Source organism: Pongo pygmaeus, chromosome 4, assembly GCF_028885625.2.
Source record: "Pongo pygmaeus isolate AG05252 chromosome 4, NHGRI_mPonPyg2-v2.0_pri, whole genome shotgun sequence".
In the NCBI taxonomy this organism is placed as follows: domain Eukaryota; kingdom Metazoa; phylum Chordata; class Mammalia; order Primates; family Hominidae; genus Pongo; species Pongo pygmaeus.
This window is the reverse complement of record NC_072377.2, coordinates 142,983,034-142,999,555: the sequence shown is the minus strand read 5'-3', so window position 1 is coordinate 142,999,555 and position 16,522 is coordinate 142,983,034. Positions and strand designations below refer to the sequence as shown.

General features: G+C 56.2%; 1 protein-coding gene across 2 annotated transcripts; it reads right to left on the bottom strand.

The window, feature by feature from the left end:
- Positions 1-7,392: 7,392 nt before the first annotated feature.
- On the bottom strand, positions 7,393-15,381 carry REEP2 (receptor accessory protein 2). Of its 2 annotated transcripts, none has more exons than XM_054488843.2 (8): positions 15,089-15,381; positions 13,239-13,311; positions 12,866-12,942; positions 9,812-9,932; positions 9,480-9,593; positions 8,974-9,121; positions 8,751-8,881; positions 7,393-8,666 (listed from the first exon to the last, which is right to left on the bottom strand). In XM_054488843.2, exons 1-8 carry the CDS (start codon positions 15,118-15,120, stop codon positions 8,598-8,600), a joined length of 765 nt encoding a protein of 254 aa, XP_054344818.1. In that variant the 5' UTR covers positions 15,121-15,381; the 3' UTR covers positions 7,393-8,597. The 2 variants fall into 2 exon arrangements, with proteins under 2 accessions (XP_054344818.1, XP_054344819.1); XM_054488844.2 differs by having other exon boundaries at positions 8,974-9,115.
- Between the last annotated feature and the right edge of the window lie 1,141 nt (positions 15,382-16,522).

The window sequence follows — 16,522 nt, the reverse complement described above, 5'->3', positions numbered from 1 at the left end:
ACTGATGAGTCTCTGGCTTAGCCAAGGGCTTCGTTCCTGGCATGGAGAGTTTGTTCCCGGCTGCTGTGTTTCCAGGGGATGCTGGGGAAAGGGTTCCGTGGAGCTAGACAAGGTGTCCTCGGGAGCAGAATTCCACAGGGAAGCGTTTGGGAGCCCTGTGTCTCATGGGGCAAGCGGGTTTCTCTTCCAGGGTCCCTGCTCTTATATATCAGGACGACCCGGGGACGGGTGTGGGGCTCCACACTGTGCCCACAGGGCTGTATGTGACAGGTGCCCAGGAACAGCCTGAGGCCACTGCCCAGCAAGCCCACCTTATCACCCATCTCCAGCTCACCCAGAACCTTCAGCAGCAAACCTCCCGCTGAGGTCCCGGCAGGAGGCCACTGTCTTCCATTATCGTTTCCTTTTCCATTTGCTGAAGGTCACAGACCCCAACAGGGAAGTCAGTCCGTGTCTTCCCAGTGGTTGCCCTGTTCGCCAGGCACTCCGCAGGGTCCCGCCCTCCTCTGAGATGGGCCAGGATCTTCCGGTGAGGGGGGCCTGGGGCTGGGGCTGACTGTGGAGGGCAGAGTGCCAGGCAGAAAAGGATTCCAAGGAGAACTTCAGGTTGAAGTCAGATGCCACCTACCAGGGTCTACAGTCAAAATGTTCGTTTTTTCTTATTTTTTAATGTATGGGAGAAAAATGTAACATTCCGGTTTTCTTTTTTCTTTCTTTTTTTTTTTTTTTTTTGAGACAGAGTCCCACTCTGTTGCCCAGGCTGGAGTGCAGTGGTGCAGTGGCGCAATCTCGGCTCACTGCAACCTCTGCCTTCTGGGTTCAAGTGATTCTCCTGCCTCAGCCTCCTGAGTAGCTGGGATTACAGGCACGCATCACCACATCCAGCTAATTTTTGTATTTTTAGTAGAGACGGGTTTCACCATGTTGGTCAGGCTGGTCTCGAACTCCTCACCTCGTGATCTGCCAGCCTCGGTCTCCCAAAGTGCTGGGATTACAGGCGTGAGCCACCACGCCTGGCCTAGTTCTTTTCTAATTGTGTTTCTGAATAATTTGGAGTCAGCTGCCAGCGTTTCTTGTATGGCTGCAGTGTGCCTGAGCCAGGCTCATGGGCAGTGGGTGGACCTAACTCCCCAGGCAGGCAGGAGCTGCTTCCAGAGCCTTCCAGCGTGCGGAAGGGCAGGGCTAGGCATGGCTGTGTCTCCTCTTTGAAATTAAGAACAATCGTTCCTGTAGCAAAGCTGCACCTGATGATGCTGCCTCCCCTGTCTGTGTTGTCTGGGCCCCTATTTACAAGCACGCCTCGCCCTTCCTGGGGGGAGCTGCGCTCTAGCCCCTGGGGGGCCTGTGGCAGGGGCAGGGCGGGCCATCACCTTTGGTGGCTCCTGGAGAGCTGTTGACATGCAGTCCTCCTCACTTGGTTCGTGCTGCAATAAAGGCCATCTTCCCTCAAAAAAAAAAAAAAAAAAAAAAATTGGCCAGGCTTGGTGGTGTGCGCCTGTGGTCCCAGATACTTGGGAGGCTAAGGTGGGAGGATTGCTTGAACCCAGGAGGTTGAGGCTGCAGTAAGCCATGATTGTGTCATTGCACTCAAGTGTGGGCAATGAAGCAAGAAAGACCCTGTGTCTCCAGGAAAAAAAAAAAAAAAGATTTGAGGCCAGGCACGGTGGCTCACATCTGTAATCCCAGCACTTTGGGAGGCCGAGGCAGGCAGATCATTTGAGGTCAGGAGATTGAGACCAGCCTGGCCAACATGGGGAAACCCTGACTCTACTAAAAATACAAAGATTAGCCAGGCATGGTGGCGCGCACCTGTAGTTCCAGCTACTCGGAAGGCTGAGGCAGGAGAATCTCTTGAACCCAGGAGGTGGAGGTTGCAGTGAGCTGAGATCATGCCATTGCACTCCAGCCTGGGTGACAGAGCAAGACTCTGTCTCAAAAAAAAAAAAAAAAAAAAAATAGATTTGAGTGGTCATGGCTTCTGCAGAGCAGGGAACTGGTACTGGGTAAGTTGGGCTCCAGAGTTTCAATGCTCCTCCTCTCCACCTCCTTGTCCTTCCCACTCCTCCCCTTCTTCCAGGAGAACAAAACCAGTTGAGAGTGACCTGGGCTCGAGGAGTCTAGGAGCACACGAATGTCCTCTGCTCAGACTCCAAATAATCCAAGAGTGGGCAGGGAGGCTGCTGTCTTATTCTGAGTTGGCCACCCAGAAAGCTGGACCTGGCAGGCCCAGGATGGACATGGAACAGAGGAAATGGGATCTCAATCACACCGTGGGAAATCAAGGTATCAGGAAGGCTTCTACCTGGCTTAGCTTACTCCACCCTTCCTGGGTTGGAGGTGCTAACTGAGTTGATCTCTGGAGGACCCTTCCTTTTCTTAGTTGATGGGACTGAATCATGATTCTGGCTAAGATGGGAATGGGGTGAAGTCTTCGCAAAGAAAGACCCTCTGTTGGCCAAGACAGGAATGAGCTGTCTCGAGGACCATGCGTTTCCCTGTCAGGAAAACGACAGGCAGACAGTTAAGGGATGCTGGTGTAAAACTCACCATTAATATTTCAAGCAGCATTATTTATTGATCACTTTTCTGGCTGGGACAAAAGGAGAGGGTAATTCATAGGGCATGCAGGGCTGGTGGGGTCAACTTGGGAAAAAGGTCAGGGAAAGGTAGGTCATTGAGGAGCCTCACCCCCAGCCCCTGCAAGAATACTATGGGATTCCAGGATGTGGAGACTAGGGACTTTGTCTTTTTCTTTTATTTTTTACTTTTTTACTTTTTTTTTTTTTTTTTTTTGAGATGGAGTCTCACATCGTCGCCCGGGCTGGAGTATAATGGCGCAATCTCAGCTCACTGCAACCTCCGCCTCCCGGGTTCAAGCGATTCTCCTGCCTCAGCCTCCAAGTAGCTGGGATGACAGGCGTCTGCCACCGTGCCACGCCTGGCCTGACTTTGTCTTTTTCAACTCCACAGTACCCCAGAATGAAAATACAGGAAGGGGCAGGGGGCACCTGGAGCAGGCCTGGGACTGCCACTGTGGCTATCAGGGAGACCACATCCAGGTAATGCCGCAGCTCTGTGAGCTTCCCTGCCTCTGGACCCAACTTCTTCCTACCTCCCCACCCCAGTTCCCCATCCCTTGCTGCCTCAGGGGTCCCTCTCCCCTCTTGACCCTGAAATCAGCTCCAGCAGCCTCTCTAGATGCCATTTCAGAAGCCCAGGTTGGGGTCAGGTGCGGTGGCTCACGCCTTTAATCCCAGCACTTTGGGAGGCGGGCGGATCACTTGAGGCCAGGAGTTCGAGACCAGCCTGGCCAACATGGCAAAACCCCATCTCTATTAAAAAGGAAAAAAAGTCCGGGCGCGGTGGCTCACGCCTGTAATCCCAGCACTTTGGGAGGCCGAGGCGGGCGGATCACGAGGTCAGGAGATCGAGACCATCCTGGCTAACACAGTGAAACCCCGTCTTCACTAAAAATACAAAAAATTCTCCGGACGTTGTGGCGGGCGCCTGTAGTCCCAGCTACTCCGGAGGCTGAAGCAGGAGAACGGCGTGAACCCGGGAGGCGGAGCTTGCAGCGAGCCGAGATCGCGCCACTGCACTCCAGCCTGGGCGACAGAGCGAGACTCCATCTCAAAAAAAAAAAAAGGAAAAAAAATGCAAAAAATTAGCCAGGCATGGTGGCCTGTGCCTGTAATCCCAGCTACTTGGGAGACTGAGGCAGGAGAATCTCTTGAACTCGGGAGGCGGAGGTTGTAGTGAGCCGAGATCGCGCCACTGCACTCCAACCTGGGCGACAGAGCTCCGAGACTCTGACTCAAAAAAAAAAAAAAATCATCCCAGGGAGCTTGGCAATTTCTTTGTTCGGGGGAGAGTGCTGGAACCTCACTGCAAGTTGGGGGTCTTCTTCTAGGTCTGACCATCTCCTGGGGCAGTAGGTGTGCACACAGACTGGGCTTAGGGGGAGACTGCTGGAGAACCCACAGCTGTCCTGTTCGCCCACAAGGATGCTTTCTTCATGAACCTCCAGCTCCAGGGAGCGGAGGATGAGGCACTCAGCTCACCAAACCTGGAGCCTACTGGCGGCGGGAGAAGATTGGCGGTGGGAGAAGATTGTCCGCGGGGCCGGGGAATCCCACATAGGGAGGCAGCTGCGCCACCTAGTGGGCTTTTCCATCCTCGCAGGCATCCGTCCCACGCCTCGCCGCCTCCAGCCTGGATATGGCACAGTTTCAGGCAGGACACATACAAAAGCCGCTGTCCGGTAAGGACAGGAGATGCCCTCTTGCTCCAGACAGACCTGACCCAGCTCAGAGAGGGAGAAATTGGGGGGATGTGGGAGGGGGGTGATCATGTACTGGGGGAAATTGAAGATAGTGGGGAAGCCAGGAGGGGGCTTTGGGCCTGCAAACAGCCTCTCGCTGTCATTCTGGATGCCACAGATATGGGGACCATGGTTCAGAGCCCCCAAGGCCCCTCCCTCCTGCTCCCGCCCTGCCTCCCTCCAGGCCAAGCAAAGCTGGGCTCAGCTCTGCCGATCAAGGGAGAGCTGGCAGCGGCTGGATGGAGCTGCTGGCTTTCCTCTGACGTCACAGCCTGGAAATCCCATTTTAAGCAGGTTCTCCGGGTGTAGGGCACCCACAAGAAAGGGAGGGGGAGCCAGCTGAAGAAGCTAGATACCTGAGGCTGTTATAGTCAGGTACCTCAGGCCTGGAGGGCTGCCCAGCGATCCCAAGGAGGACTGGGCATGGGACAGCGCTAGCCTGCCCCAGTCCCTACCCAAAGCTAGTACCTCTCAAAGGCTCCTGGAGACCCAGGCAGTGATCGAGCACCCTCCACATAGCGCTGGCCATCCACCTATTTCTGACATCTCTTTCCCACTACCCTGGCTTGGAGAGATCTACGGAGGCAGAGGGGAGAGGGGAGAGGGGAGAGGGGAGATTGTCCCAGGGAATGAGGGGACAGCAAGGGGTCACCTAGGCCCAGATGTGTGCCACCAGCCAGCCTGTTTCCCAGGAGCCTTTCCACCCATTCTTCTTGTCACCCTCCATCTCTCCTCTCCTCTGCACCACAGGGGGCAGGCCCTGTGCCCAGAGTTCTAGAAGCCTGAATGTTTCCATAGCAACAAACCAATGAGCTTGGAAATCTGAGCATGTTCCTGTGGACACAGGGAACCCCTGATGTGCACAGAGAGCTTGACAATGCAGAATCTGGATGTGACCTGCCTAGCCACCAGTCACTGTGGATGTGAGAGTGCTCCTGAGTGTGAGCCAGCGTGTGTGTGTGTGTGTGTGTGTGTGTGTGTGTGTGACATGCAGCAAATGAGATTTAGGTTAAAGAGCGCCTAACCTGGTTTCCTGGGCATATGGTAGCTGTTAGCGTGGGACTGCAGCATCTTACTCTCTGGGGATCTTTCTAGAATGAATCCCTCCCCTAAATTTTACCGTGGTAGCTTCCTCTCCTTTCCGATGGAAAAATGGGCCAAAATTGCTCAGAGGCTGATGGTGAAGGTGATGCCCTTCAGAGGGCTGGTTGACTGGAGGATTCCAAGGAAAGACAAAAGGGACACCTCACATCCCCCACTGTGACCTCACTTCAGGGGGTTCTTGGCTAGCTTGGCTCAAGTGTGGAAGGCGCACATGCCCTGTGATGCCAGGGAAGGAGAAGGAAAGCCCAGTGTAGGGGCGCCTTGCCAAACTTGGGGTCCAGAGCCTGGGTCTGAGTCCTATTCATTCCCCCTACACACCCCATGGTCTGCTTCCTTCATTTTCCTTCCGCAGGCTGAGCTATTTCTCTGATCCCTTTTTCCTCCCTCAGGGCTCTTTTCTTTTGTCAGTCTCTCCTCCGTACCTGCCTCTGCTCCTCTGCCAGCCTTTCCCTCCCCCTGGGTTCCAGCTTCCCGGGGGCTCATCCCCAGTCGGTTGTGCTTCTTGGCCCCTGGAGCTCTGGCTCTGCATCCCAGAGCTCGGACCCCATGCCCTGCAGCTCCCTTCTCCTCCTTTCCTCCAACCTAGCCCAGTAGTCAGGGCTGGACCCCTGCCTTTCCTGGTGCCACACAGGCTGTGCCTCTTTGTCTCAGCCCTTGGTTCCCTCTCTGTCCCCAGGGCTGGTTTTTCCACAAGCCCTTGTCCTGGCTTCCCCATCTCTGCTTCTTCACTCAACGTCTCTGGCTCAACCCCATTTGGCATTTTTGGCCTTTCTAGGCACATTCCCCGAGGCCTGCCCCACAGCTCCATATCCTATTCTCTGTCCCCTGAGAGCCTCACTGGGATCTTTGTTCCCCAGAGCCTACACCTAGCACTTTCTGTTGGAAACCAGAAGGTCCACTGAAGACTTGGGGTAAGATTCTGAGGGAGAAGACAGTCCTTGGGGTTGGGGCCAGTCCCTGGCCCTTCTTAGGCCTCTGGTTTTTATTTATTAATTATTATTATTTTTTAAATAGAGACGTGGCGGCCGGGTGCGGTGTCTCACGCCTGTAATCCCAGCACTTTGGGAGGCCGAGGCGGGCAGATCACTTGAGGTCAGGAGTTCGAGACCAGCCTCGCCAACATGGTGAAACCCAGTCTCTACTAAAAATACAAAAATTAGCTGGGCATGGTGGCGCATGCCTGTAATTCCAGCTACTTGGGAGGCTGAGGCATGAGAATCGTTTGAACCCGGGAGGCAGAGGTTGCAGTGAGCCAAGATCACGCCACTGCACTCTAGCCTTGGCAATAGAGACTCAGTCCCCCCACCCACTCAAAAAAAATACAGATGTGATTTTCTCATATTGCCCAGGCTGGTCTCAAAATCCTGGGTTCAAGGATCCTCCTGCCTCTGCCTCCCAAAGTGCTGGGATTACAGGTGTGAGCCACCACACCCAGCTAAGCCTTTGTGGTTTTTGTTTGTTTATTTTTTGTTTTCTGTTTGTTTGAGATGGAGTCTTGCTCTGTCGCCAGGCTGGAGTGCAGTGGCACGATCTTGGCTCACTGCAATCTCTGCCTCCCACGTTCAAGCGATTCCCCTGCCTCAGCCTCCCAAGTAGCTGGGACTACAGGCGCACACCACAACGCCCGGCTAATTTTTTTCTGTATTTTAGTAGAGACGGGGTTTCACCATGTTGGCCAGGATGGTCTTGATCTCCTGACCTCGTGATCTGCCCGCCTTGGCCTCCCAAAGTGCTGGGATTACAGGCATAAGCCACTGTGCCCAGCCCAGGCCTCTGGTTTTATCTTGAGTCCCAAAACCATTTTCCCAGACTGAGCCCCCTCAAGCCCATCTCTTAGCTGGGGACCAGAGCTCCTGTGGGTCACAGGCTGGCCTCCCCACTCCCCCAGCTGAACCCTGCTTCTCACTTGAGGTCCTTCCCACCTGTCAGCTGGTGTGGCAAGAACAAAGTACAGAGGCCAAATAAAATGAGGTGCCAGAGTTTGGTTTATTGGCTCATCCAGTGCCAAAGGTCCAATGGGCACCCTCTTCCCAAGGAACCGGGAGCCCTGCGGCTCCTGCATTTCTCTTTCTCCTTCACGTGTTCCTCCTGGCCCTGACTGAAGCCGTGGCAGAAGCTGGGGCGGGTGTGAGCGGAGGCTGGGTTCTGCCAGGGGTCTTAGGGCCCAGTCTGCTTGGTACAGGATGGGGACCCTGGGCAAGAGGGGATGGACCCCAGGGGCAGAGGAGAGAGGCCCACTCAACAGGGGCCTGTATCAGAGCAGGGGTGGGCCCTGAGGAGCATGGGAGTCCAGCCCAGGGGCACGGTGGTAATGGGGTGACCTGAAAGGGAGCAAGGTCATAGGAGCAGGTGAGGGGCCCCCCAGATCCCCGTTCTCTCATGGGCTGGGTCCTCTGAGGCTCAGAGCCTAGGAGGGAGGGTTGAGCAGGGAAAGGGCCAGATGACTGTGGGGCTCAGGGTGGAAGGAGGTGACTGCTGGAGGGACAGTCCTTGACCCAAACTCCCCTGAGCCCTAGACCCAGAAAGACACACACAGCCCTGGACCCCTCCTTTTTAATGTGGGAACATGTGGCACTCAGCCCCACCCAATGACCAGGAAAAGAGCCCCCAGCTGCAGCTCTGGCCTGGCCATCCTCGTCGCTGAAGCACACGCCAACCCGTCTTCCATCCACAGCTGCACCTGGAGGCCCCACCCAGGGTCCCCGACGTCCTCCCCGTGTGCTCCCTTTCCCCCATGTGCCTTCAGGCCCGTCCTTGGTCCATCTGGGCTAGGACTTCCCCCTCCCTGCTCCCCAACCAAGGTGAGCAGTGGAGACACGGCAGGACCTCTGAGAAGCAGATGGCTGTGCGCTTCAGCAAGGCACTGGGTGGGCGGGGCAGGGCGGGGCTGCAGCGGAACAGCGGTGGAAGCCGAGCAGTCCCCACCTCCTTGGGTGGCTCAGTCCTCAGCCTCTGGTCCACCCTCTACCCTCAACCCCCACAGCTGGGCCTCCTTCCTCTTTTCCAAGCCCCTTCCAGAAGAGTGGCCACTGGGCAGGCACCGGAAATGGCCATCTGAGGGGCCCAGGGGCCTGAGACACCTAGGCTACTGGCACAGTGTGGAGCAGGGGCTGGGTCTGAGGCCCCTCCTGAGGCTTCATCCTTGCTGTGCAGCCTTCGGGGGTGGAGGGGCTCAAGCTGAGTCGCCCCCGCCAGAGGTCTTCTTCTTGGGCCGGGTCTTCAGTGTCTTGGAAGCCAGTGGCTGTGGAAAGAAGGAGGAAGATGGGGCTCAGCCTGGAGCCACCACCCCCTGCCTGTTTCCCCAAGCTCTGGCCAATGCCCTCACCTCAGCTTTGGGCGCTTTTTTGATGGGTTTGGCCCTCTTGGGAGCTTTGTCTCCCATGTCATCCTCAGAGGCCTCTGTCCGGGAATCTGCCGGGTTTGTGCTGGACCTTAGACTCAGGGCAGGGTCATCTCCTGGGCGCAGGGAGAAAAGGAGGTGGGGGAATCTTTCCCATCTGGGCTCCTTGCCCTTGGGGCCCCACCCCAACCCCAGGCCCTGCCTGTACCTAAGTCCTCGATGGTGTCCAGGAGGCTTCCAGGGCTGGGTCGGAGGCGGCCGTCAGGCCTCTGCAGGGGCAGTGCATCCTCATCCCGGATCAGGGTCAGGTCCTGCATGCTGAAGCTGCGGAGCTTCTCTGACAGCACCCCCTGGCCCTAGGGTCACCACCACGCACCGGGAGAGCCGGGGGGAAGGGGCGGGGTGGAGATAGTGGTCACCATGGTGCTGGCAGCAGCCCCAGGCTCGGTGCCCTCCCCACACTGTCCTCACCCAGTCCCACACAGACAGAGCTGAGGACTGGGGCAGGGCCACACTTCGCCTCTGGACAGTTGGGGAAATGGCCGGACAATGAAAGTGACTCGGACAGATAGCGGTAGAGCCTGGACTGGAGCCTCCAGCTGCATGAGCCCAGAGTCTCTACAGCCCCGAGTACAGGGTAGATGCAAAGGGGCCTGGCCAGGGCCCTTTGTACAAGGCAGGGGCCCTAAGAGTCCGAGCCGGCCCCCATCTCACCTTGGCGGCAGCTGTGACTGCAGCATTGGCGGCAAGGTTCAGGCCCCTCTTGCCCACCCTCATCATGGTCTCATAGCTCTTGTCTCGGGCCTGTGTGATGTACTCGTCGATCTCCTATGGGATTGGAGGGGAAGGGAGAAGAGGAGAGGTCCTGCCCTACCCTTGTTCACCCCTGGACAGAGGCCCCTGCCTGCTCCAGGAGGCCACGGCAGCTCTGCCAGGTCACTTTGGGCTCTGGGCCCCACAGGGAGGGCCAGTCTGTATGAGGCTGCAGGCTCTGGACTGCCTTGGCTGGGGGCAGGCTGGGAGGTGAGCTGAGAGTGGGGGCAAACCTTCTCCTTGTTGGACAGCGTTGGGTGCACAAACTTGCGGTAGAGCACGCTGGAGCCCTTGGTGTAAGGGGACAGCAGCCATATCACGAAGGCGATCTTCAGTTCAAAGTAGAAGGGGAACCTGTTGGGACAGGGGCAAGCGCAGAGTACAGGGCAGGGAGTCGGGAGGTGCCCTGTGTCCAGCAGCACCGGCCCCGTGTGTGACCCTGCGCAGCCCCTCACTCTTAGTGCGCTGGGGTCCCCATGGGGCTCATGGGACTGCTCCTTTCTAATTCGAAAGGGTCTGGAGAGCTCAGCTGAGGCTCCAGACAGGAAGATAAGCAGTGACACTAGAAGGAATTTCCCCCAGCAGCAACTCTCCTTGCCTCATCCTCTCCCCAAGCCCCAGCCCTCTCACTCCTAGAGAAAACCCCCCTTCCTCTGCCCTAGGGTCAACACCAAGGGAAACTCTTGACTGTGCAGGCCCACACCTGGGTCTTCACCCCTTCCTTTCCTGTCCTCCCTATCATCGAGAGGCCTGGGACTTCTCTAGCTTGCTCCGTACCCTCCTGCCCCGCCGTGACACGCCCCTCACTTTTCAGGATTGCCCTTCAGTCCCCATAGTGCCTTCTCCTCTGGTCACAAGCTCCTTCAGGTCACCTATGTCCTCACAAAGCCCTCATCAAAGCTCTCTCTTTTGCTGTGTCAAGACACATGTATAGGCCTGGCACAGTGGCCTGTAATCTCCCAGCACTTTGGGAGCCAATGTGGGAGGATCATCTGAGCCCAGGAGTTCAAGACCAGCCTGGCAACACAGCAAAACCCCATCTCTACAAAAAATAAAAAATAAGCCAGGTGTGGTGGCGTGTGCCTGTGGTCCCAGCTACTCAGGAGGTTGAGGTGGGAGGATCACTTGAGCCCAGGAGGTCGAGGCTGCAGTGAGCCGAGATCATACCACTGCACTCCAACCTGAATGACAGAGTGAGATTCTATCTCAGAAAAAGAAAAAAAAGGCATCTATATTCACTGCCCTCAATTTTGTTTTTCACTTCACCACCCTTGCCCTACTCTCAACTTTTTAATTTTTTTTGAGACAGAGTTTCGTTCTTGTTGCCCAGGCTGGAGTGCAGTGGCGCAATCTTGGCTCACTGCAACCTCCGCCTCCTGGGTTCAAGCAATTCTTCTGCCTCAGCCTCCTGAGTAGCTGGGATTACAGGCATGCGCCACCACGCTTGGCTAATTTTGTATTTTTAGTAGAGATGGGGTTTCACCATGTTGGTCAGGCTGGTCTTGAACTCCTGACCTCAGGTGATCTGCCCCCCTCGGCCTCCCAAAGTGCTGTGATTATGGGCATGAGCCACCGCACCTGGCCAATTTTTTTTTAATAGGCGGGTCTTGCTATGTTGCCCAGGCTGATCTCAAACTCCTAGGCTCAAGTGATCCTCCTGCCTTGGCTTCCCAAAGTGCCAGGATTACAAGCAGGAGCCACCATGCCCGGCCTTTACTCTCACTTTTTTTTTTTTTTTTTTTTTTTGAGACTGAGTCTTGCTCTGTTGCCAGGCTGGAGTGCAGTGGCACAATCTCGGCTCACTGCAACCTCTGCCTCCTGGGTTCAAGCGATTCTCCTGTCTCAGCCTCCCAAGTAGGTGGGATTACAAGCAGGTGCCATAATAGTTAATTTTTTTTTCTTTTTTTGAGATGGAGTCTCACCTTGTTGCCCAGACTGGAGTGCAGTGGCTCGATCTCAACTCACTGCAAGCTCCACCTCCTGGGTTCACGCCATTCTCCTGCCTCAGCCTCCCGAGTAGCTGGGACTACAGGCGCCCGCCACCACGCCCGGCTAATTTTTTGTATTTTGTTTTTTAGTAGAGATGGGGTTTCACCGTGTTGGTCAGGATGGTCTCGATCTCCTGACCTCGTCATCTGCCCGCCTCAGCCTCCCAAAGTGCTGGGATTACAGGTGTGAGCCACCTCGCCCGGCCATGCCTAGCTAATTTTTGTATTTTTAGTAGAGACGGGGTTTCACCATGTTGGCCAGGATGGTCTCGATCTGCTAACCTCGTGATCTGCCTGCCTCGGCCTCCCAACGTGCTGGGATTACAGGCGTGAGCCACCACGCCCGGCCTTTACCCTCAATTTTTAACCCATCTCTCCATCTCTTTCCTCTCCTAAAACTATTTTTCTCAAATGCAAGGGTCTTATCTATAAATGTAATGATCTCTTGTCCTCTCCCCCTTGGTAAAATTCTCTTCTTGAGTTCCGATGAACTGTGTTATTAGTCCCCTCTTCCAAGAGGTATCTGATCATTCAGTAAACCTTTTTGAGTTCCTGCTGTGAATATACAGATGATTAAGACATATTCCCTGTCCTCAAAGTGCTCATACATACGTAGTCTAGTACAGCCTGGAAAATGCCTTGGAAATAAGTATCCAGTGTTTATAGGAGTGAATCATATGCCTATTTTACAAATAAGGAAACTGTGACCTTAGGCAGGTCACAGGCAGCATGGAAGAAGCAGGTTTCCTGAATTCCACTGAGGTGCTCTGGCTGCCACCAGAAAGAAACATAGGGATTATGTTTGTTCTTACTCCTTTTTTGTTTTTGTTTTTTGAGACGGAGTCTCACTCTGTTGCCCAGGCTGGAGTGCAATGGCACGATCTCAGCTCACTGCAACCTCCACCTCCTGGGTTCAAGCAATTCTCTTGCCTCGGCCTCCCTAGTAGCTGGGATTACAGGGGCGCCACCACGCCCAGCTAATTTTTTTTTGTATTTTTAGTGAAGACGGGGTTTCACCATGTTGGCCAGGCTGGTCTCAAACTCCTGACCTCAAATGATCCACCCACCTAGGCCTCCCAAAGTGCTGGGATTACAGGTGTGAGCCCCCTTGCCTGGCACTACTATGTCTGTTCTTCTGCAGGCCAAGTTAGGCATGAGAGGGGAGATATCAAGGACCCTATGAAATTGTCAGGAATGGGAGGAGCTTCACCCCCAGGCCCAGTCTTTTGTTTGGCTGGCTGGGTAGAGAAAGGCAGAGGCCGTGGGCCCTGAGATGCAGGAGGGGACGCTGGACCTCACCAGGAGAGCACTATATCCGTGAGCGTCTCGGCCGTGGTGAAGAAGGCAAAGACAATCCAGTACATCATCCATTTCACCTGAGGGACAGAGGGAAGCGCAGGCTGGGGCACAGGGCTGAGGGGCCAGGGACACCCAGGACCCCAACTCTGCCTGTCGAACATGCCTGGGCTGGGGAGAACACCCAGGACCCCACTTCTGCCTGCCAGCCATGTTGGAGGCGCTGTGCGGGACACCCTGGGCCCTCCTTTGCTGGTGGGTCTTGTTAGTGGCTGACAGCGTTGGTGCAAAGTCACCCCCATCTGTAATAGGATCCAATGCCCTCCCCTCTCTCTGCCATGTGAGTTGGGTAGGGGGTGAAGGGTCATCCACTCACATATTCCTTCACGTTTTTTGTCTTCACGGCCTTGTAGGAAGAATAGGCTGGGTACAGGGTGCCAAAGATGAGCCTAGGGAGGCAGGCATGGTTACTGGGCCCCTCAGCCAAGGGCAGTGGCCTCTCCCTCCCAGCTCTGCATCAGCCCCTGGGTAAGTAATGGGAAGAGGGAGAGAACTCCCCACTGGACTGATGAACTCAGGTCAGGTTAAGGTCAAAGCAGCATGGAACATGCTCAGCCAAGTAGGGTGATGCCCCCTCCCCACTCCACTGTTCAGTTTTTCTCTAGCCCTGAAGGCAGGGAAAGGCCCAGAGGCCAGAGGGTCCAATGTGGTCCCTTGCGCCATGATCCTTGGTTACACACAAATATGTCATGGGGACTGGGAGTCAGGTCACTGCCACAGGGTGTCTTCCTTCTTGACCTCATGCCCATTCACACCCATCTGCCCTTACCCTCCACCTCCCTGTCTCAGAGCCAGGCTCTGCGAGGGAACCTGATACCACCTAACAGGGCACCCTACCTGGCAGGCAGAGGTACCACTGTGGCCCTGGGGCCCTAGGGAACAGAGGGCACAGGGGCAGGAGGCCCTGAGAGAGGCAAAGAGGCTTATTCCCCCCATATAAACACCACAAGGGACAGGGCTCAGGGGAGGGCCCCGCTGGTGATCCAAGTACAGAATGCAGACAAGACACAGGCCGGGAAAGAAGAGGACCGATGCTCTTTGGGGCTTGCCCAGGCAAAAGAGAAGCAGCCACCCTGAAGGCCACATGGAGGCGTGAGGCCCCTCCATTCCCCCTGGGGTGGGTGGGGGAAGAGAAGGAGTCTCGAGGAAACCAGGACAGAAGCACTTGGCCGGCCGGGCTGCACCGAATGGGAAGAAGGGAGCAGGGTGGGGCTGCCGGTGTCAGTCCCCAACGCTGGAGGCCGAGGGGCAGTGTTCTCATTAGGGCAGCGGATAGCTCCGAGGCCCACGAGGAGCCCCTGTCAGGCTCAGCCCCTTGACAATGTGTGGGTGCCGCCTGTTTCCACATGGACAGGCGGGATACTTCCAAACCGGCTGGTGCAAGTGGAGTGCGGAGCAGAATCCTCAAGGACAAAGTCTGGGGTCGTGGGGAATGGTGTGTGTTCCCTCCTGGGGCCCGGGGAGGTGCCAGAGACACAGCTCCACAGTGTGGCTGGCAGCCTGGAATGAAGGCCACCGAGCGCCCTCCCCCAGCGGGGTCCACAATCCCAGGCTGAGCACACACATCCCCTCTCCCAGTTACCTCACACTTTGTCCTCCGAGCATTTCTGCTTCCCGATACCCAGACTTCCTCCCTAGGGGGCCTAAGGGCATGTGCCCTCGTCCCCAGTCTCCTGACAGTGAGTGGAAGGGAGAGGCCAAGGGGCCTGGTGATGGCTGTGAGCTGCGGAATGATGATGAGGCCCTGCCTTGCTCCACTCTCTTCCATCACCCTGTTATCTCCCCCAGAGGGACAGGGCCCGGGTCTGAGGACCTCCTCCAGCCCAGACCTGCTAGGTGGGGGAGGGGACGCGCCTGCCTCCCCTTTTAAATCAAGCCGTGCTGCTCAGCCTCTAGGATGGGCGCAGGAGCAAGGACGGTAGAAATAAAATAGGTTATTAATAAAGAATGGGGGTGAGGTCCCTGGGAAGCCAGGCCTGCCACGCTCCCCTAATATTCCCCCTTCCAGTCCTGGGTGCCACATCTCCATGTCTCTGGGGACCCCAAATAAGGACGCAGCGCCTTTAGGTGACTCTGCTGCACGAAGCTTCGGAGAAGTCCACCCGGGCTTTAACACCCCCGCCCTCCATCGTAGCCCGCATCACCCCCCGCCGCCGCCGCACTCACACCACCAGGCGAGAGATGATCCAGGACACCATGGCGGGGCCGGGCGCGGCGCGGGGCGGGGACCCGGCCCGGCCGAGGATGCAGCTGCCTGAGGCCGAGCGGCGGCGGCAGCAGGAGCCGCAGTAGCAGCAGCAGCCGCTGCAGCAGCCGCCGCGGGGGCAGCGGAGCGCCCAGCGCCGCCGTTAAAGGGGAGGTCCCTGCCGCAGCGGCGGGCCGTGGGCGGTGGCGGCTCTTAAAGGGGAGGCCGGGAGGCCGCGGCGGCGGCGGCGCGCCCCCGCCCCGGCACCTGCTGTGACCGGGCATGCGCCTCCGACCCTCAGTGCCCTGCCTTCCTCGAATCGCTTGTTGATCTTTCTTGGGTTTCAAGCCCTAGGCTGTTAGTGGAGGTCTCCATGGTTACATCCTGAAATCGACCCCTGCCCACCTCCTGCCCTGCCCACATCAAGCGCTGTGTGCCAGCCCCTGTGCTAAGAGCTTCACTGCGTTGCCAGTGAATCCTCTTGACCACCCTATAAGGCAGGCGCTATAAATGCCCTCATTTTGAAGATAAGGGAATGAGAAGCTTAAGGCTCAATAATCTGTTGAGAGTCACAAAGCCACCAAGTCATGCTGCTAAGATGACCCCAGGAAGCCTACTTTAAACAGGTTACATCCCCCAACTGCTGACTAGCAAACTCTCCTTATCACAGGCCCTGGAGACATCCACCTGAGCTCCAGGTGGATGTCCAGGTGGATGTACCTGAGTCACAGGTACAGCCACACCTGTCCACCCCACTCCTTCTCACCCCCGTTGAAAGAGGATCTCCCCTGACCAGATGATCTGTTTGGTTTTTTTGAGACAGGGTCTCACTCTGTCGCTCAGGCTGGAGTGCAGTGGCACAATCTCAGCACACCTTCTGGGCTTGAATGATCCTCCTGCCTCAGCCTCCCGAGTAGCTGGGACTACAGGCCCAAAACACCACCAGCTAATTTTTTTTTTTTTTTTTTTGCCAAGATGGGGTTTTGCAATATTGCCCAGGCTGGTCTCAAACTCCTAAGTTCAAGCGATCCACCCGCCTCAGCCTCCCAAAGTGCTGGAATCACAGGTGTGAGCCACTGGGCTGCTGGGCTGCTTTTTTAGGTTGTCAGCTCCTAAGCTTTGCAGGGGAACAGAGCTTTATGCTCTCAATGTGGTTACTGACAACAAAGGGTCAACCTTCTTTTCAAACAGAGGGGCTGCGAGAGGGTCCTGGGGCTCCAGTTCCACCCCCATCAGCAAGCGCTAGTGGCAGTGAATGTCCTGATTCTAAAGACATTTATATCCAGAATGTAGGCTAGCCTGCCTCCTGATCTTCAGGAAAGCAACCAACCTCCAACCATCCACCAACCCCCCAGCCCTATTGCTCTCCTTTCCTGTCCCATTTTAAAGCTTCTGCATTCCTCTACCCTTTATGT